At 26.0% G+C, this 20,626-nt stretch overlaps 5 protein-coding genes across 7 annotated transcripts; 3 read left to right on the top strand and 2 right to left on the bottom strand.

Moving 5' to 3' along the window:
- Positions 1–4,731: 4,731 nt before the first annotated feature.
- Positions 4,732–6,053, top strand: LOC112600079. The gene is made up of 2 exons (XM_025347230.1): positions 4,732–5,360; positions 5,681–6,053. The coding sequence occupies exon 2, from the start codon at positions 5,724–5,726 to the stop codon at positions 6,051–6,053; it is 330 nt and encodes a 109-aa protein (XP_025203015.1). The 5' UTR covers positions 4,732–5,360; positions 5,681–5,723.
- A 960-nt stretch (positions 6,054–7,013) lies between these two features.
- Positions 7,014–8,989, bottom strand: LOC112600078 (transcription initiation factor TFIID subunit 3-like). The gene is given in 2 exon segments (XM_025347229.1): positions 7,014–7,705; positions 7,708–8,989. Coding segments are annotated over 2 exon segments (1,746 nt in total). The 5' UTR covers positions 8,836–8,989; the 3' UTR covers positions 7,014–7,087.
- An 886-nt stretch (positions 8,990–9,875) lies between these two features.
- LOC112600105 (28S ribosomal protein S22, mitochondrial) lies at positions 9,876–11,554 on the top strand. Its single transcript, XM_025347269.1, has 7 exons — positions 9,876–10,095; positions 10,299–10,465; positions 10,550–10,714; positions 10,797–10,940; positions 10,994–11,223; positions 11,294–11,393; positions 11,460–11,554. The coding sequence occupies exons 1-7, from the start codon at positions 9,981–9,983 to the stop codon at positions 11,550–11,552; spliced, it is 1,014 nt and encodes a 337-aa protein (XP_025203054.1). The 5' UTR covers positions 9,876–9,980; the 3' UTR covers positions 11,553–11,554.
- A 122-nt stretch (positions 11,555–11,676) lies between these two features.
- Positions 11,677–15,220, bottom strand: LOC112600119 (formylglycine-generating enzyme). Of its 2 annotated transcripts, XM_025347288.1 has the most exons (5): positions 15,137–15,220; positions 14,541–14,980; positions 14,292–14,463; positions 11,963–12,146; positions 11,677–11,887 (listed from the first exon to the last, which is right to left on the bottom strand). In XM_025347288.1, exons 2-5 carry the CDS (start codon positions 14,866–14,868, stop codon positions 11,732–11,734), a joined length of 840 nt encoding a protein of 279 aa, XP_025203073.1. In that variant the 5' UTR covers positions 14,869–14,980; positions 15,137–15,220; the 3' UTR covers positions 11,677–11,731. The 2 variants fall into 2 exon arrangements, with proteins under 2 accessions (XP_025203073.1, XP_025203071.1); XM_025347286.1 differs by lacking the exon at positions 15,137–15,220 and having other exon boundaries at positions 14,541–15,130.
- Positions 15,221–15,997: 777 nt separating this feature from the next.
- On the top strand, positions 15,998–20,317 carry LOC112600118 (DNA replication licensing factor MCM3). Of its 2 annotated transcripts, none has more exons than XM_025347285.1 (2): positions 15,998–16,302; positions 17,852–20,317. In XM_025347285.1, the coding sequence occupies exon 2, from the start codon at positions 17,860–17,862 to the stop codon at positions 20,248–20,250; it is 2,391 nt and encodes a 796-aa protein (XP_025203070.1). In that variant the 5' UTR covers positions 15,998–16,302; positions 17,852–17,859; the 3' UTR covers positions 20,251–20,317. The 2 variants fall into 2 exon arrangements, with proteins under 2 accessions (XP_025203070.1, XP_025203069.1); XM_025347284.1 differs by having other exon boundaries at positions 15,998–16,342.
- The last annotated feature ends 309 nt before the right edge of the window (positions 20,318–20,626 follow it).

Raw genomic sequence — 20,626 nt, 5'->3', positions numbered from 1 at the left:
TATATATATATATAAATATATATATATAACATTTGCTTTATAAATTATTAAATATTCATGGATTTAATAATCAAAGTTAATACATATTAATAATATTAATTTTTTATTTACATATTATAATATGTATAAAAATGTTAACCTCTCGAAACATTTTATTTACTTTTTGTTTTATTTAAACAAAAGAATAATAGGTATCATCTGTAATATTTATATACGATAAGTAAATTGTAGAGTAAATATAACAACAACACGAATAATATGAGGAAGGAAGTCGGCCAGTGTGGAAACCCTCTGACTTGAGGGAGATGGAGTTGATGGAGAAGTTTTTTTAGTTAATTAATGCGGGTCGGAAGCCAAGAGATCTCGACGTGAGTATCTTTTTAATCGACGTCAGGAGTTATCTGGGATGAATTCACTGGTTAGTTAGATAGGTAGGTACTAGTGGGTTTGTTTAGTTGATTGATTTGGTGTGGAATTATTTTAATAGTTTTTAGCTATGATAGAGACTGTTTCAATTTTTATGTCTTTGTGTAATAAGTAATTTGAGACTTATCGTGGCGAAGATGTTATTTAGCGAAAAGAAATTACTGAAAAGCCTGGATGGTTTATTTTTGAGAAGACTTGACAGATCGGCATACTAGGATGCCAACTTAATTTACTAAAAAATAAATATATATTATTAAATTAAAATAAATTTTTTTAAATACTTATATTTATAATATGATCAAAGGTTTTAACATAAATTCAACAAATTTGAGTTGTTTGGTTATCTATAATACTATTCAGTAGGTACATATATTTATAAATTATAACCTATAGTTTATTTTTGTTAGTTGATTTATAACTTCTCTCACAAATAACACGTAAGAAATTTAGAAATATTGTTATACCGTTTATTTATATGCTATAGCATACCTAGCATTCAAAATATCAGACAATTAAATGTTGGCAAGATATTTGTATTTAAATATTTAATCATAAGTGGTGAGCAAAATATTACACACTTTTTATCAAGTAAAATTATTTTAATAAGCAATGAAAATTAGGGGGCACAGGATGGAATAAATGAGGAAGTGAAATTATTTTTTATACGTATTATGTAAAAGACAGAGAAAAATAAAGGATATTTTAACAAAAAGGATATCAATAATTACTCAAAGCTTTCGAGGATTATTTTATAAGTCTACGTATGTCTATTGAGAAGACAGAGAAAATATATTGAAAATAGGTATTTTTAATTTCATACTTTAATAATAAATTATATTTATTAGATAATATGTTAGAAATTTATTTAGACCAATGTACTACCAATAAAGCAATCGAATAATCGTAAAATTGGTTAACGGTTGATAATATTGATACAAAAACTTGGGGAAGTATATTCAAAAAATTTGCAGATTTTACATTGAAAAAAATTGTATTCTATCGTTTTACCAAATAGGTTTGTAGGAGAATATATCGTCGTAGTTACTACCAGAAAATTGCAATACATACAATATCATATTATTTTCAGTACAGTCCTCTTTCTGTTAGTAATGGTAAAATGAACAATAAAATTTGCCATGTTTAAAAATTATTACGTAAATACAACAAAATAATCGAATGAACAAAACTTTTAATAAACTGAACAACATTTCTAGTAATGTACGTTTGTTAGATAAAATCTATTTTTAGATTGAGTTTTTTAACGTATACCAACAACCAAACGATGTATAGTGAGTACAGAACATTTGCGATTTCATTACAAAAGCGTGTGGTAAAAACAACAAATAATGTTTTCCCGTAAATATATCTAAAATTATTAGATATTAGATACGTCGATAGTTTTTTACTGAGTGTGTGAGGGGGTGATAAATGCTAATTGGCAACAATAAGTTCTAAAAATTTTTTCCCGTAGACCACATGTCTATGTGACAATTTTTTTAATTTTCATGGACCCCTAATATTGAATTAATAATAACAAAATGTAATTATCTACAAAATTTTATATTTTTCTTCGATAGAAAACAATATAGATATGAAGACCATACCCTTGCTAACTGAAATAATGATAATGGAATTAATTCCAAGTGTTGGACACCGAGCTCAATTAAAATCAAATGATGACTATCCGATTTTTGCATCAATTATAAATATTTTTTTTTATGGTTTAGATAAAAATATTTTTGAAGTAAATTGTATTCTCAACTATTTGTTTTAATGAACATGTGTTTTGTTATGAGATTAAATATATACCTGATATAAAAAATAATATTTCTATCTGTAATAATTTTCAAGATTTATTAATTTCCCCAGCTAACAGTTTAAATATAGTATCTAATGGTAAACAGTATGTTACTGAAAGAAGTCCTTTTTAATTCTTTATATTATAAATTAATAGATATTTTATGCATTTTTGAATATTGTAAATTGTATTATTTTAATTTTATTATACAACTTATTAATTATCATACAATATCTATGTATTTATATTGTATTTTATCATATATTTGAAATATCTTAATTTTTTACTAATAGATTTTTTATTCTATAAATATCATTAAATTGTGTATAATTTGTATTTACTGGTGTTATATTTTTACTTACTTATTTTGTTGACTGATTGTAAATAAATACTGTACAAATATATTTTTCAATAAAAGTAAACTATTTAATATTTATTCTGAAATGTAATTTAAAATTTTCAATTTGTAAGAAAGTATGATTTATTCTTGCTAGATAATTGGTGTTTAGTAATATACTTATAATTATGTTCAAGAATCATATTATTGTCTATACAGAATTTCATTTTTTTTAAATAATAAATAGTAAATATATCATTGACTAATATAACAAATTAATTATATAATATGTTTACTATTATGACAATATCATTCATAATATCATTAAGTATAATATACTCAATGATAATAATTAATAATAGCTAGGTACCTAATAAACATGGTTGTAGTTATTTAACTAATACATACTTATTACCATATTGACTAGTAATTGTAACATAAAAATTATTTATTTATTACTAAACACACATAAAATACACTACTTTAGTTGTTTGGTAATAATATCAGAATCTTATGCGGTAAAATCATAATTTATTCTGTTACTCGTACTTACCTTACTGGTACTGATAAGTGATAATATATTGTTTAATGTTTTGTGTTAAATAATAACAATATATTATATTTATCGATGTTACCCATACAAATGGTTAGTTAATAGAACTGATCACAGTTTATTCTGATAACCAAAACTAAAAGTGATGTTAAGACAACATTTTATTAATTATTGTAAATAAAATTATTGTTGTCTCTGTGGCAACCACTTTTCATGGTCACATTAACCATATTTTGTTTCCCGTAACAAGGTTATAACGAGGGAATAAAGGTTAGGGAGTAAACGTGGGGCTAAATGGGGACGATAAGGTTTTAATAGGAATAAAATGTTAATTTCACATGATATTTTTCTAAAATTGGAGTCATATGATCTTATGTTATCTAATATAATACCACTATCAGCTAATAACAATAAAACAATTTTTCACTTAGTAAAAATTAAAAACTTAAAAAGCTCATTTTGGGGTATGTTTTATAAAATGAATAAAAATTTGACAAAACACACATTTTTTGATTTATTATTTTATTTTATTGATATACTTGAATACTTCTTATTTTATAGTACAGTTCATTATAATAAAAACAAATATCATCATCATTTTCAGAACTCGACATTGGAATTTGATTTTTTTTTTTTAACTTTTTTTCTTTTTTTTTCTTCTAATGTGTTATTTAGTGATATAGATCTTTTAATTTAAGTTTTAGAAGTTTTGTTGATTGATAGAGCCAAAAGTTCATTTTTATACGGTGATTCAGTTAAAATTGCAGTCTCCATTTTGCCCCAAACATGTACCTAAACTTCATTTTGCCCCTACGATATACTTATTCATTTAATTATTTTGGCACACGTTCTGACGATTATTAAGTATAATTTTTATGAAAATACTACTTGTATATACGTATACTGTAATTATTAATTATTAAAGTTAAAATAATTTACTTTCAAGCCGAAAAAAAATTGAAAGTAAAAATCGATGTTTTTATATCACTGTTGTCGCGGTAACACATTTTTCATGTTCTTATTAATAAGTAGTTACTCATATTATAATGTAAATTAAATAATTAAACTTTAACCACGTTTTCTCGATGAGGGAATAATTCTAAACAGCTGTTTTAAAAACTAATATTTTCATTATTTCCTTAACATTTAACCATGTTCCATGTCCCCATTTTGCCCCATGGCCCTGTTTTGCCCCACGTTCCCCTAGTTAGTTGACAAACATTAGCTGTATGCCATTTGAGCAAAATTTGTGTTATAATCTAAAAATAAAACATTAAAATAGATTATTTAATAGCCTACCAAATATTAAAGATTTAAGATATAATTAAAGATTATAATTTATAAATAATTGTGCTATTGTGCATAATATTATTTTAGTTGTTTGTTTCATCTAAATAATGCTTTCAATTTTTTATTTCATATTAAATAAAATAAAAAACATATAGGAGGAGTTTATATAAGTTTAATTATTTCCTGAAAGTTTATACTTGACCATGGAGGCTTGACCATTAAAATGTACTACGTCTGTGTATTCCTCATCATAAACAGCTTTACAGCGGCCGGTTTGGGCATTATTAGGACAACTGGTTATTGTTTGGGTGATTACGATTAAACGGAAAATAAGGTGCACGTCGTGCACTAACCGGACTGTTGCTGATTGAGCGTGATAAGAACCGAGCAACAAACTAGAACGAGAACGGAGGACGCAGAAGGAAAATTTAACAAGATCCAACACTAGGCAGATCCATCGATCAGAGAGTCAGCGGCTGATCAAAATTCCAATCACTTCATTTAAAACTGTCTCACAAAGGTCGACTACCCCAAGGCACGAGTAGGATACCCACTGACCCACGCAACGTGCTAGCACTCTCCAGGTGATCGTGATTGAAAATAAAAAGGGTAGTAGAAGAGGCTACCACATGGCGCAACTGCTCGAAAAACAAGAGGCTCCTAGAACGACGACATTAAACACAAAAGACCGAGACAAAAGGAAAACTACCTAAACCAACGCTGGCGCAAAGCACTTTAAACGAACGAAGCTGGTCCTAAGGTCATCAATATGTTGTTTTTTTTTTACATGAAACGTATAAAAATAATTTAAATGTGCACCCATAAATGCCATAACTGTAACAGTTAAAATTTAATAATATGTCATACACAATTATTTAATTAAATGATCGCAATGTCGCGGAAGTAATACGAAAATAGTTCCCGCGCCATTGTCGGTTCAAACAGGAAATAAAAAGGTAGGTATCCTAATCGATAATTTTTTTTTCGAGTTAAGGCATAAATCGAAAAAAATACTTTAACAAAAAAATGAATTCAAATATAATATAATAGTAGTAGTTATTTTTTTCATTACTCAACACATAGGTACATTATTAAATATTAATACACATCATTTAGAAGCGAGGAATCAATTTTCTAATAACTATGAATTATGCCTCTGGCCGACATAAAATAATAATTACTTAGGTAGATATTGGCTACCTACTGGTAAATATTATTTCATCTTGTTTGTTATGATATAAATATATAATATACCTACTTGTATTATATAATTCAGGAACCACTAGTGTTTTAATCGCGATTATTATAATAGTTCCACTATGGCTGACCATTCGTTTGAACCACCTTGGAGCGCTGACAATCCATTGCAGTTTGGAAATATTCCGGAAAATCCAGTAATTAGTGAAATTATATGTCAATTGGATGATTTTTTACGGCAAAGAGAAAAACTCAGTTGTCCTAACGATGAAATAGATACCAAAATATTATCAGTTATTCGATGTGCTATGGATGGTCTTAAGAATTTAATAGAACAAAATTTAACACCATTAACAGACATCCAAAAACGAGTTTTAATCAATAAATGTAGATTTATCATTAAAGATGCAATCAAAGTTATTGAAAAAACCTTGAAAATACAATCAACTTAAATTAAACATTATAAAAAAATGAATAAATATATATACCTAAAAATAAATGTTGACTTCTATAGAATAATTATATTTTTATAAATTTATTTAATTAATAGATGAACGTAGAAACAATTGAAATTTGAATCCTAAAGATTACTTGTGTATCCAATAATTTTTTATAACCCTAGTAATATTTCCTGAAAGGCTTTGGTTAAAATTAATTAATTCAATAAATAGTTAACACTATAGTAAACATTCATTAATTTTTTTTTTATGAAATTCTTTATTATTTTATTTAAATGTTTATAATTTATTTTAAACACTATTCTGTGCTAAAACCTATTTTCTGATTTCAAACATTTTTCTATTCGTATAAAATATTTATTATATTTAACTGATTCATTACATATATAATAGGTTATAATTACTTAATTACCATGTTATAGTATTATTAATTTAAATTTGTAATTAGTAAAATATTAACATACATTTTAACACTTATGACTTTAAGAATAATTAAAGTTAATACATATTTTAAATCATAGTCTAGACCTCTTTTTTACCCTAACATTTATACAATCTAAATGCAACTATATAAATATATAAATTGAATTTTAATTTTAAAACATTAAGTTAATTTTATGTTTATGAGTTTCTGCCTTAACTTATTTTAATATAATATTTGGTTTTTTAGAAAAATAAACAGTACAATTTATATGAACATGTTTGTTTTTTATTATTGAGTATTTATTTAGAAAATAATTTTAATAATATACAATAACACGGTTAATGCTTTGTTCTATTTTAATACTTGAGATCAATTTATACATTAAAATAAACGTCAAATTACAGTTAATATCATATGTAAATTAATTAACTTAGTTTTAACTTGGAAGAATAGATAATTTAACATTTAATTTAAATTAAATATAAAATAGAAGTGTACAAAAACTTAAATAAATACCATATAAAATTGATTTTTAAATACAAATGAATTTTAAGTTAATACAAAAAATATAAAGTCAGACCATTTAATTAACTATAAAATACTATCATTTGTTTTTACGTGGTCTACCTCTTTTACCTTTTGGTTGTTGTGCTCGTTTAGCCAAACATCTTGGACAATACCAAACAGCACAGTCTGGAGGACACTGGATACCGACACATACCCAATGATACCACACATCACATCCATCACAACCAATCATTGGGCTTCCATCATCGGGTTTAGTGCACATAGGACATATCCATACTTGGTTACCAGCTTCATCAAAATAGAATGCTGGAGGAGGAGTTTCTTCCACAAGAGGTATAACTGCAGGCTGAATGGGTTTTGCTACAACTTTAGTTTTAATTTTTTGAATAGGAACTTTAGGAGGAGAATCAATTTCATGTGGTATATTTACAGAAATATCTGATTTTGATTCAACATCCACTTCAACTTCCATAGGTTCAGGTTCTGAGACTATAGTTATATTTGTTTCTGGCGATTTCTCAACTGGCAAAACTTTTGTCGTAGTTTCTAATCGAGACCCAAATCTAAATTTTAGTTTTGGCACTTTATTGGTGGATTTTAATTTTTCTTTTTTCTTTTCTTTCTCTTTTACTTTTTCCTTTACTTTATCTTTTTGCTTTTTTTTTTCTTTTTTCTCTCTTTTTTTTTCTTTTTTTCTTTTTTTTTTTGTTCTTTGCGATTAATATCTTCATTTTCAACTTTTAATACTGGACTGGTTGGTTTTTCTATAATATCAGGTACATTAATTACAGGATTAATTATTTGAGGAAATGCAGTTGGTATTAATCCAGGCCCAGGAGGTAAAGGACCAAAAAAAGAAAATTTGGGTAAAACTTCTTCCATTTTTACTTTGTTACTATGAGGTGTAAGAATAACCTTTTTTGGAACTTGTACTTTTTCAGTTACATTTACGATATCAATTATTTCATCTATAACAGGTTCTGGAATAGAAGGCGGTGATTCTTGTATTAGAATTTTTTCTTCCTTTGGTTTTTTTTTCTTTTTCAATACTTCTAATTTTTGTTCTTTTGGTTGTAAAATTACATTTCGTGTTTTAGAACCTTTAGATTTCTTTTTTGTTCCTGATTTAGTTTTCTTTTTGTTAGTTAAAGTTTTTTGTGATGGTTCTTTTGTTAAACTAGGTAAAATTACAGATAGTTTGGATGTTTCAAGAGGTTTTTCAATTTTAATTTCTGGGAATGGCAATAACTTAGAGTCAGCCAATCTGCCTTCTCTAGATGGTGATAAAAAGCCACCAGATGTCATGACTACACTAGAAATCTCTCTTAATCGTTTGTGTAAAATAATTTCTTCTGGTTCTTCTTTTATATCAACAATTTTATTTTGAATTTGTTCTGTATCCGTAGTTTGCTCTTCTTCAATTTGTTCTGTATATAATGATGGAAGATGTTCATGAATATGAATAGGTCTAGTGACAGTTTCTCTACTTCCTGGCTTCAGTGTATTTAATATATTTTTTCCTGATATTTTTAATGGAGGTAAATTATGAGGAAATTTAACTGGGCCTGTACTTTTTAGATATCTACGTAATTCAATCAATGAAATAGATTTCTGACGAAAGGCTTTTTCTATGTCTTCAATATCAGGTACATCATTATATGCATGTTCAGCGTATTTTTTCGACGTTATTGACAAATCACTGATGTAGTGATGAAGAATGTCGGTCATAATTTTCATCGAAGAGTCTGTTATAGAATGCCATCCAATGTTATTACATATTTGGGCAACAGAAATTGTCAACGTTTGTCTGATGAAGTCATCCATAATGGTTTTTATAGCAATATTTATGTAATTCAAGTAAATAATTTACTTACGTGTATAATTTATTCTTTTTTGAAAGTCGAGAAACATAATGTGGCGGTTAACGCATGCAAATTTAAATATTTTATTGTCAATGTTTACATATTATTACATAAACATTTACTGTTATTTATTAACGTGATTTAAGATTCTTATCACTCCCGTCCTATCAGCTAGCGTCTATTCAGTACTGAAATTTGAACCTTGGTTGTGGTAGATATTAATAATTTTTATTCATTAAAATAATAATTATTATTTCTTTCTAGAAATTGCTATATAGACAATCAAACAAATTACACATATAAATATAATATATAGTATATACCTATAATTGCATACATATATCTGTATTCATAGACCATTGTTTCACATCAAACATTATAAAATCTAATTTGACGTTTTATGTATTTGGTTACACACAATAAAAGTTAATACACTTATACATGTATATACTATATTTTAAATATTTATCTGGTACATGCCCGCCACAGTATTATGGAGTACAGGCGGATCTACAAGATGTAAAGGACTGGTGACGAGAAGTTGAGTGTTAAACTAAGTTAATAGCTCTATATATTTAACTATAAACAGTTAAAATAATTCGTGAGGTAGTGTAGACTGTAGATTATAGTTGATAAGTTAAAAGTTAATAATAACACGTTAATTAAGATATATAAATGCTATATAGTATTAGTATATAATACACTATTTAATTAATTTGATGTTTTTTTCGTCGTCTTAAACTCTTAAACAATAATTGTGTAAAATATTATGCAATATTGGCAAGACTGGATGGTAGTCTTCTGTCGTTTGGTTTTTTGTTGTGTGACCTTATGTCGAATAGTTTTTTATCGAATGGTTTTGGAATAAGTTGAGTTTGGAAAATCAATTTGTGGTACAAAAGGTAGTGATCCTAATTTAGACACCGGTATATATTTTCATAAATACTCTGTTATCCTTATCTATATTCATGCTACCAAAATTATCAGAACATTCAGAACTAAGATTTCAGAAAAATAGAATTATTTAGTTTAAAATAAATATGTTTTAAGGTTTTAACTCTAAGGGTTTTGCAGGAATATTAAATAAACTATATTTTGAAAATAAATATGACTTCGAGAAATTTATTCACATTATTTTATCGATTTAAAAATGGTTATAAACATAAATGTAAAAGCTTAAATAACATTACTTTTTATAGTTTTTCCAGCCAGTCACATGACCGTAAGTAAAGTTTGTTAATATTTTTTAATTTATTTTACTATTTGCAATAAGACTTTGTTATAACTTGACTCAACAATTTAAGATTGAAAATAGCTTGATTATTTTATACTTATTAAGTCAAACATATAAATAATGTTAACATAATTTACTGTAGAAAATAGCTCTGACACTGACATGTGATAATATATTTATTATTGTTCCAGGAGAAATTACTAAGGAATTGAGTAATAAGTTTTTTGCTGAACCTGTACAAGATTTATTGTTTAAACTTACTCATGTTGATGTACAAATAGCATTTAGAAAGCGTTTTATTGGACAAAATCCTGACACTCCAATTTATAAATTTATGACCACTGCAGAAGTTGAAAAAGTTTGTTCTTTTTTAATAATTAAATAATTGTAATTATAAATATATATTCATAGATTTCTTAAATATTTTATTTTTTTTTAACAGATGCAAGCTGAAGTTAATATTAAAGCTAAAGAAAAAGTTCAGATGCCACCAATAGTACCATTACGTACTGATTTGGGACAAGTTTTGGAAATTAATAAGGATATTATTGGTTTTGATAGCGCCAAATTCATATTTACAGATATTACTTTTGGAATATCTGATAAAGTAATTGTTTTATTAACTTGATTCTATTTTATTTTTAGGGAGTTTTTTTTTTTAATTTAAACCTAATTAATTCACATCATAGAGACGAATAGTTGTGGTTCGAGAACCTGATGGAACACTGAGAAAAGCTAATGAGGATGAACGTCATGCTGTCAATCAAATATATTTTCCTCAATCAGGAAGAGAATTAAAACATCCTGTGATGTTTGATGATACAAATTTGAAGGTAAATTAAACATTTTTTTAAATACCATCTCTAAATTTTTTTTTTAAATGTAGCCTCTTCTTGATAATGGCGACTATGAATTCATATTGGATCGTGCATGTTGTCAATTTGAACCTGACGATAAAAATTACCACCGTGTTGTATTCAGTACTTATAAACATGTTGATGATTCTAAAAATTATCATGTTTTGGAGTCCACAAGACATTTAGGACCACTATTATTTTACTTGGCTTTTAATAAAAAGCCAGATAACTTTTTATTGTATTGTTTACAGACTGAAAGGTATTTAATGTTTAAAATTAACTATGTATTATAGTTTTTATCAATATTGAAAGAAAATATAAAATTTTAGGTTTGATGATGTTTTATTGTTTATACAATTATATACAAAGATAAATCAAGGTCTGGAAAATGAATTGGACAATTCTAAAGATCAATTTCAATTAATAGAGGTAATATTTTGTTAAAAATATGTTTATTTTTTATCTATTATAGTTTGTTAAATTATTTTGTTTTAGGATTTCATAAATACTGAATGTATTGATAAAGTAAACCTGAAAGAAGCATTAAAAAGTTATACTACAAGGAATAGTGAAATATTATCTAAATAAAATCAAGTATTAGATATATTTAATACTTTATGAAAAAAATATTTTTTATTATTGATAGAAATATTTTCCATAAAGTTAATACTTAATGGTACTGTAATGTATATACAATAAATAAATATTAGTTATCATACTTTAAAAAATAAACATAAAAATTTATTTGTAATATCAATTTTGAAATATTATTTATCTTTTGCACATCTAAATCCAAGATTTGATGCAGAACTATCTGGTGTATTTTGACTTCTTGCAGCACATCGATAGCGATAACAATACTCTTTGTGGCACAAGTAAGATCCACCTTTTTTAACCCTTTCTTTTCCATTTGAAGGACCAGCCTAAAATAATTAAAACACTTAATTTAGTATTTTTTAGATAACTATAAAATTATAATGCTATGCAATTAAACTCACTGGATTTACAGTAAATTTTTGGTCATGATGCACATTCCAAAAATCATTTGTCCATTCCCATACATTCCCTACCATGTTATAGAGACCATAACCATTTTTTGGAAATGTATTTACTGGAGCTGTAGTTGCCCAACCATCTTCAACAGTGTTTTTGAATGGAAATTCCCCTTGCCAAATATTCGTTCTAAAAAAAAAAAAAAAATTATACAATGTAATTAATCAAGCTTTATAGTTTTTGATGTTAAACTATTTATTCTATTCTAAAGTTTTTGTAATTAAATGATATATATGTTACGGGCCATGTGTACTCAAACTATATTGATTTCCCAGTTTTGCTTGGGGAATTTAAAGTACAATGGTTTTTTGATTTATTAAATATTTAATTATAGTAATATAATGACTATATTTTAGACTGAGTGAAGCAATGAATATATTGATTGTACAATGATGTTTTTTTTTTGAATAAATAGATGATAAGTTGTTGATAAAATGCTTTGATTATCGACTTTGAGGATGGTTGTGAATAGCAAACAGAATTTAGTTTGTACCTTAGAGATGTCAAAATTAACAACTCTGTGCATTTTTCTTAATAGTTGAGAAAAAAGAATAAAATAATAGAGGAATAATACAATTTTTTACACTAAACAAGATTTTGACTAAATTAATTTTTTTATTTTGTTATAGTTTACAAATTAATTACTATTGAAACTTGAAATTTTCATTAAGTATTTCTATTATCATTTTCTATATATTATGATTTATAGTACAATTTTTAAAATATTTTTACTTTTTTTGAGCTATTTATAGATAATTGAAATTTTAACTCTTTTTTATAAATGTCAATAAAATAATTATGAATGGATAAAAATATTTGAAATATTAATACATTTTTCTAATAAATGGATCATTTCATAATTGAAAAATATCAAAAGTTATAGTCAACATTTTTTTTAAAACATTTAAATTTAGAATTTTAACAAAATTCATAAAAATCTTGTGTATCAGTTTTTGTAAAAAAATACATAAACAATTTTTTTTACCTAAGTTTTTAAATTTGAATACAAGATTTCTGAATAAGATTTTCAACTTGTAGATGAAAAAAAAAAAATTCTCCTGAAAGGTCAAGTTATTTTTTTTATGAACATTTAAAGTTCAAACTTTTAACTACATTAGATATACTAGTCTAATAATATTGCTTTCAAAACAACTTTTGTTTTTTTTTTTTTTTTGCTGTAATTCATGAGCATGAGCAATTCTAATTTCTATTATCTTTTAAAAAATTTATAAATTTTAAATACTAAAAGTAAATTGTAGAGAAATTTTTGAATGCAAAGCAATGTAAATTTTCTAGATTTAAAGGAAGTTTATTAAAATTCTAACTTTAAATGCTTAAAAAAATATTAAGACTATACATTTTTAGTATTTTTTAGTTGGTAAATGAAGTAATCATGAAGTACCTTAGATTAATGTTTCTACTACTTACTCGGCAATTATGTATAGAAAATGATAATATAAATATTAGAAACATTTCAAGTATCTAAGGTTATTTAAATTACACAAAAAAAAATTAATTTTGTCAAAAATGGGATTTATGTTAAAATTACAGTATACTCTCAATTTGTTTTTAGTTTTTTCAATTATAAAAAGTGCTGCAAACTTTTTATAAATGACTCTTAAAGAATTATTTAGTTCAAATTTTCTACTAGAAACTTCTCTTGTTATTGAAAATCAAACCATTTTTTATGTTTTAAAAAGCAAAACAGAAAAAAAAATTATAAAAAAAAAAAACGCTTATGATTGTAAAATCAATAGACTCATTGTTCTTCTCAGAATCTAAAAGCAAACAATAATTTATTTTTTAAATTGGTATTTAAATGAAATGATAATTTGATATTATTGTTTTTATAATAAGTCACAATACAGATTTTTCATGGGCAAAATATAACTTAACAATACAATGTATTACCATGCCTGGATAAAATAGTGTTTTAATAAATTGTACAAAACCATTAGCTAATACGTTGGCTATGCCCGTTACATATATGATATAATTGATTTATACATCACTGTACTTTGTAGAAATACTTACCGATTAATTCTCATTTTATCAAATTTTTACAATTTTTTATTGTAATATTTTTTGTATTAAGATATTTGAATTATTATTCATTAGGCTTTATATTGATAAATACTTAATAATATGAATTTGATTTAATAACACTCTGCCACTGTGAGTACCTAATAGGTTTTAATTTAAAGTGAATTAAAATTATTTATTTAACTTTATTAACTTTAAATAAATCACTAATATTAAATAATAATAAATTACCTATGGTTATTATTTGGAAGAAGCTTATTTCCCCAAGGATAGAGTCTATCTTTGAGATTTCCCCTACAAGCAACTTCCCATTCAGCTTCGGATGGTAACCTTTTTCCAGCCCAGTTACAAAATTTTTGGGCATCATTCCAGCTAACGTGAACAACTGGATGTAATTCTCTGTCTAAAACATGAATATAATTATTATTTAGCTTATAACAAAGCATATATAATTATCATAAATACATATCGCCGTATTACCACTTATATCAGAATCTATCCCTTCAGGATGTTTCCAGTTAGCACCTTTGACTGGTACCCACCATGGAGCATCCTTGACAGCTTGTGTTATAGATTTTAACGTAGTTTTACTGAGAAATAATTGAAATACAAATGAATCTCCAAATACCTCTGCTTCAGTCTGGTATCCACTTGTATCAACAAACTTTTTAAATTCTAAATTGCTCACTTCATATTTATCAATAAAATAATCATCTAGATACACAGTACGGGATGGTGATTCTCCATCAGCTATGATTTCTGGTTTATCAGTACCAATTGTAAAATTCTGTCCTTTGATTAAAACCATAGATTCTAATTCTGATTTTAATGTATTCGACTGATCTTTTGCTGATGATGTGCAAACATTTTCCTCTTTAGTGTTTGTCTTAATGCGATTTGTATTACATCCACAATCTGAACTAGAAGATGTAATCCTCATAATTATAGTAATAATATAAAATAATTTCATTTTTATGTTTTCATAAATCAACAGGTATGTTTAATTAAAAACGATTCTAATTTTGAGTTGTGACCATATTAAGCAGTACACAAATTTCAAATAAAAATATTTCTACCTATTTTTTATTTAAACCAAACCATGAGTAGCTATTTTGAACTAGAAATTTAAATAAATCATTATTTGACTGAATCAAGTTTAATTTTAATTTTTGATAAAATATCTAAAACTAGTAACTCTGTAAGTTTAAAATTAAAATTATATTTTTTTTTTAATATTGTTATCAATTACCTAAAATTATAAAAATTAAAAAAGCGGGGCGTGCGTGAATAGATAGTAAATAATAACAATAGATAAAAAAAATATAATTTCAAATTTGTTATCTATGTAACTATGGTTATAGGCACGGCTATAGACTACAAAGTACAAAGCCTTTTGTTCACAGTACACGAAGAATATAATATTTATTATTTAATTGATGACCAATTTTATTTTACCAGCGGTAGTACCGTAAATCTAAAACGATCACAGGATTATAAATTTATGTGACTTAGTCACTTGTTGATCATTTATGTAATCATTTTATCATCTGCTGTGTATGAACATTTTTCAAACAGAATGTTAAGTAAATAGCAACGATGTATACTATTACTCTGTGACCACATGATGCGACATACATAAATATCTTATAATAAAATTATTGACTATTGTGAATGGAAATTGGAATTACTCAAAAGTCAGAATATGATGTGATAATTACTGGTAACGGTGTCTTCATCCCATAGATAATAAAGATATTGTAGTGCCGTAGTGGCCAGTGGGCCTTTATTATCTATGCTTCATTCATATTATTATCTGTGTTGGTAAAATGACCAATTGTCTTCCATGTGAAATGAAATAAATACCACCATTAAGTTTATGTTGCCTAACCTCAAAAAATAATAATAATGCTATTTGGTTGTTAACATTTTTGGCGGTAAAATATTAGTTCATTGTTGTTTCAATATTATTTATTATGTCTTCGCCTTTATTTCATTAAGCTTTTTCCGTGGCGTTCATTTCATTAGTCGTTACTCGTTTTATACGATCTCTTAATACGTTTCAAATAAATCGGTATGTCGGCTACGTTTTCATCGCTCTTATTTGTTCTGAAGTTATAATATCCAATGAATAATATTTGTCAATAATCACATTAACCGAGTCTTAATTATTCTGAAGCACCGGACGGCTGAAATAGAAAACACAAATTGATTTTACCTATCCAAATTTTAATTTATACTCAGTGTAAGTTTTGTGTTTCCAGAAAATAAATAGTATTTTAAACGTAAGTACGCTTTATTGTTTTTATTTAAAATAAAATTAATATAGGTAATTTAGATATTAATTATGTAAGCATTTATATGAAAATGCGTATGAATATATTATGTGTATGAGTATGCACATTGTTAGTCAAAACGCCTTAATAAAATATTTTGTAGTCATGATTAGATAATAGTTATAAATTACAATTATTTTGAGTTAGTACTTAACTCAAATATTAAATAATATAGTCAGTATATTATTATGAAAATTGAATTAATTTATAATTATTGATCAATGATTTTTTGGTAATAGGAAAAAAAAAGACAAATTGTTACTTATTTATTAATTGTTAAAATAGTGGTAATTAAGTATTTTTATTACTTTTTATCATATCCAAGTTATGTTATTTTATAAATAATTATATAACAAGTATGATTAAATGATTAAACATTTACTAAAATAAGAAATAAATTTAAATTAAATTAAATTCTTGTTTCATTAATCAGAATTGTTCAATAAAAATAACTTAATTAAATATATCTAGGTATACCATTCTGTACTGTGGCATACTGCATAATGTAATAATAAATAAATAATAATCATAAATATACAATTCCCAAGAATAATATAAAATATTTAAAATTAAGTCCCAAACTCTGTTTATCACCTATTATATTCATTATATGAGAATTTAATAACACAATTTGTAATATTTAATATAATAAAAATGTTTAATTACCATTACTTTAACAATTTATAAGGTAATAATTTGTCTTTTTTTCCTTGGCTTTTTTTTCTTTGAATTTTTTTTTCTTTGGCTTTTTTTTCATTGGCTTTTTTCCTGTGGCATTTTTTCTTTGGTTTTTATTTGTACATTTTAACAATAAGTTGTAATTTGTAGTGAAAATTGATAACCTAGGTAGGTATCAAATTAATTTAAATGTATTTTTTCTTTTTTATTCATCAGTTATATATTTTTATTAATGATACCTAGGATTTTATACTATATTTTTCAAATATCTATATTTTATTGATTTTTTGAATTTTAGAATGGATATATTTATAAATGGTTATAATATTCATATGTTTTTGAACCTCTTACCTCAATACTAAATAACTAATTCATACTACTTCATAATTATAAAAGAGATTGATATTAAAGTGTGAGTAAAAATCTATTTAAGGCTTTAAATTGTGGAGATAGAAGTAAAATTTTGTAATACTTACTATTGCTTTTTATTATTAGCTTGGCATATTTTACCGTTTTCTATAAATGCAGTTAATCATATGCAAAACCATTTTATGGCTCATGAAAAAATTATATTGTTGTTATGCTCATGTAGATTGATGTAAATTTATTAGTGCAGTTAGTTTACAGTTTATATAGATTTTTATGTAGTATTGAAAACAAATTGATTTTAACTTCTTCTGCTGGATCAATAAAGATACCTACAATAAAATTATGTAAGACTTTTTAAACTTATTATAAATATTATTAAGACTTATTTCCTATTCTTATGTTTTTTTTTAGTGTTAAAAATGATGGACGAAGACATTGAACAAAGACTTCGAGATATCCAAAAAGAATATTTGAGTTTTCTAGATGACGAAGAAAATCAAAATATATATCACAAAAAAGTTAAGTTAATGATTGACGAAAACAGTCAAAGACTATTAATTGATATTAATGATTTACGTAAAAAAAATCCTCATAGAACTCAGGAATTATTAACAAATACTTTTGAAGAGCAATTTGCTTTGGAACGTGCTCTTAAAGAATATGTCGCAAATATTGATTCAACATATGCCAATAAGTTTGATGAATTTTTTGTTGCATTTGAAGGTAGTTTTGGAAGTCGTCATGTCACACCTAGGACTATGAATAGTAAGTTTTTAGGTAATTTGGTGTGTTTAGAAGGCATTGTTACAAAATGTTCTCTAGTTCGTCCAAAAATTGTGAGAAGTGTGCATTTTTGTCCAGCTACAAAAAAAACAATAGAGCGCCGTTACACAGATATGACATCAATATCAGCCTTTCCATCTAGTTCTGTATATCCAACAAAAGACGATGATGGTAATCCTTTAGAAACTGAATATGGTCTTTCTGTTTATAAAGATCATCAGACAATAACAATTCAAGAAATGCCCGAAAAAGCACCAGCTGGACAATTGCCGCGCTTTGTTGATATTGTATGCGATAATGATTTAGTTGATTGTTGTAAGCCTGGTGACCGAGTGCAAATAGTTGGAAGTTATCGGTGTCTTCCTGCCAAACAAGGAAATTATACTACTGGAAATTTTAGAACTATTGTTATTGCTAACAATATATCACAGTTAAGTAAAGATGCAACATATTCTGTTAGTAGAGATGATGTTTTCAACTGTAGAAAATTATCAAGAAGAAAAGGTGATATTTTCAATTTATTGGCTCGATCATTAGCACCTTCTATTCATGGCCATACTTTTATTAAAAAAGCAATCCTTTGTCTTTTGCTGGGTGGAATTGAAAAAGTTTTACCCAATGGGACACGACTTCGTGGAGATATAAACCTGTTATTAATTGGTGATCCAAGTGTTGCCAAATCACAATTACTGAGATATGTGTTATGTGCTGCTCCAAGAGCTGTAGCAACTACAGGTAGAGGAAGTTCAGGAGTTGGTTTGACTGCTGCAGTCACTACAGATCAAGAAACTGGTGATCGACGATTAGAAGCTGGAGCTATGGTACTTGCTGATAGAGGTGTTGTGTGTATTGATGAATTTGATAAAATGTCTGATATGGATCGAACAGCTATACACGAAGTTATGGAACAAGGCAGAGTATCTATTTCCAAAGCTGGTATACATGCAAGGCTTAATGCCAGGTGCTCTGTCTTAGCTGCTGCTAATCCTGTATATGGTAGATATGATCAATATAAAACTCCAATGGAAAACATAGGTCTGCAAGATTCATTACTGTCTCGGTTTGATTTATTATTTGTTATGTTGGATGTACCTGATAGTGAAAATGATCGTTTGATATCCGAGCATGTTGTTCGCATTCACAGATACAGAGATCCTAAAGAACAAGATGGTGAAGCATTACCAATGGGTTCAGGTGTAGATATTTTGAGTACTAGAAATTTGGAAATTGATGAAAATGACCCATCTAAAACTCGTATGTTTGAAAAATATGAACCGTTACTTCATGGACCACGAAACAATAAATCAGAACAAACTTTAAGCAGTCAATTCATGAGAAAATACATACATATTGCTAAGTGTGTTAAACCTGTATTGACTGAAGAAGCATCTAATGAAATATCTGAAGAATATTCTAGACTTCGTTCTCAAGAAGCTGTTGAATCCGATGCCGCAAGAACCCAGCCTGTTACTGTTAGAACATTAGAAACATTAATTCGTCTTTCTACTGCTCATGCTAAAGCTCGTTTGTCTAAAAATGTTGAACCACAAGATGCTCAAGCAGCAATTGAACTTGTTCAGTTTGCTTACTTTAAAAAAGTACTAGAGAAACCTAAAAGAAAACGGCAACTCAGTGAAGATGAATCTGGAGATGAACAAGATTCTCAAAACAAACCTCCAAAAAGAAAATCAAAAAAAAATGATGAAGATCCTTACTCGTTTGAAGATGTGGAAGAAGAAGAGACTGATACTGCAGAACTAGAAGTTATGGAAGTAGATACAAATAATTTACCTGCAGTAGCACAAACATCAATCACTCCAGATAGGTATAAAGTATTCAAGTCGACATTGAGTAAAGTATTTCAAAAAAACAGATCACAATCATTGGGTTTTACTCGAATGCTCACTATGATAAATGAAGAACATATAGATAATACTTTTACTGAAAAGGAAGCTTATGCTGCTATTTACAAAATGATGGATGCTAACTTTATAATGTTTTCTGATGGAATTATATTTTTAATATAGATAATTAGTCTTGAGTATTTTTCAATATAATTTTATTTACATAAAGTATTCATAAGAAATGTATACAAGATGTTATAAAATAAAATAATTATAATTTATAAATTTAAAATTAATTTTCTAAATTGAAATTTCTTAGTTTTGTTTTATTTCTAATTATTTGTATTACAGTTTAAATGTCTTTAAAGTTAATTATTACAAAAAATAAGTTTTCAAGGTTTTTTTTTTATAAATTTAAAAAAATAACATATTTCTGTTCAATTTTTGAATTTACATTTAGTGATTATTCATATTAATTTATATAATTATGACCACTCATTAAACTAGACATAAATGTATATAGATATAAGGTATTATATAAGTACAACAGGTTATAATT

Source organism: Melanaphis sacchari, unplaced genomic scaffold (assembly GCF_002803265.2).
Source record: "Melanaphis sacchari strain LSU unplaced genomic scaffold, SCAv2.0 Contig60_pilon_pilon, whole genome shotgun sequence".
NCBI classification, from domain to species: domain Eukaryota; kingdom Metazoa; phylum Arthropoda; class Insecta; order Hemiptera; family Aphididae; genus Melanaphis; species Melanaphis sacchari.
The sequence above is the reverse complement of the archived record's forward strand: the minus strand, read 5'-3'. Positions and strand labels throughout refer to the sequence as shown.

Coding starts and splice junctions, on each gene's coding strand:
- LOC112600079 (XM_025347230.1), top strand. CDS start 5,724: ATGGCTGACCATTCGTTTGAACCACCTTGGAGCGCTGACAATCCATTG.
- LOC112600105 (XM_025347269.1), top strand. CDS start 9,981: ATGACTTCGAGAAATTTATTCACATTATTTTATCGATTTAAAAATGGT. Junction 10,715..10,796: donor CTTTTGGAATATCTGATAAA/GTAATTGTTTTA, acceptor TTCACATCATAG/AGACGAATAGTTGTGGTTCG. Junction 10,941..10,993: donor TTGATGATACAAATTTGAAG/GTAAATTAAACA, acceptor TTTTAAATGTAG/CCTCTTCTTGATAATGGCGA.
- LOC112600119 (XM_025347286.1), bottom strand. CDS start 15,030: ATGAAATTATTTTATATTATTACTATAATTATGAGGATTACATCTTCT. Junction 12,147..14,291: donor CTTCCAAATAATAACCATAG/GTAATTTATTAT, acceptor TTTTTTTTTTAG/AACGAATATTTGGCAAGGGG. Junction 11,888..11,962: donor AAAAATTTACTGTAAATCCA/GTGAGTTTAATT, acceptor TAATTATTTTAG/GCTGGTCCTTCAAATGGAAA.
- LOC112600118 (XM_025347285.1), top strand. CDS start 17,860: ATGATGGACGAAGACATTGAACAAAGACTTCGAGATATCCAAAAAGAA.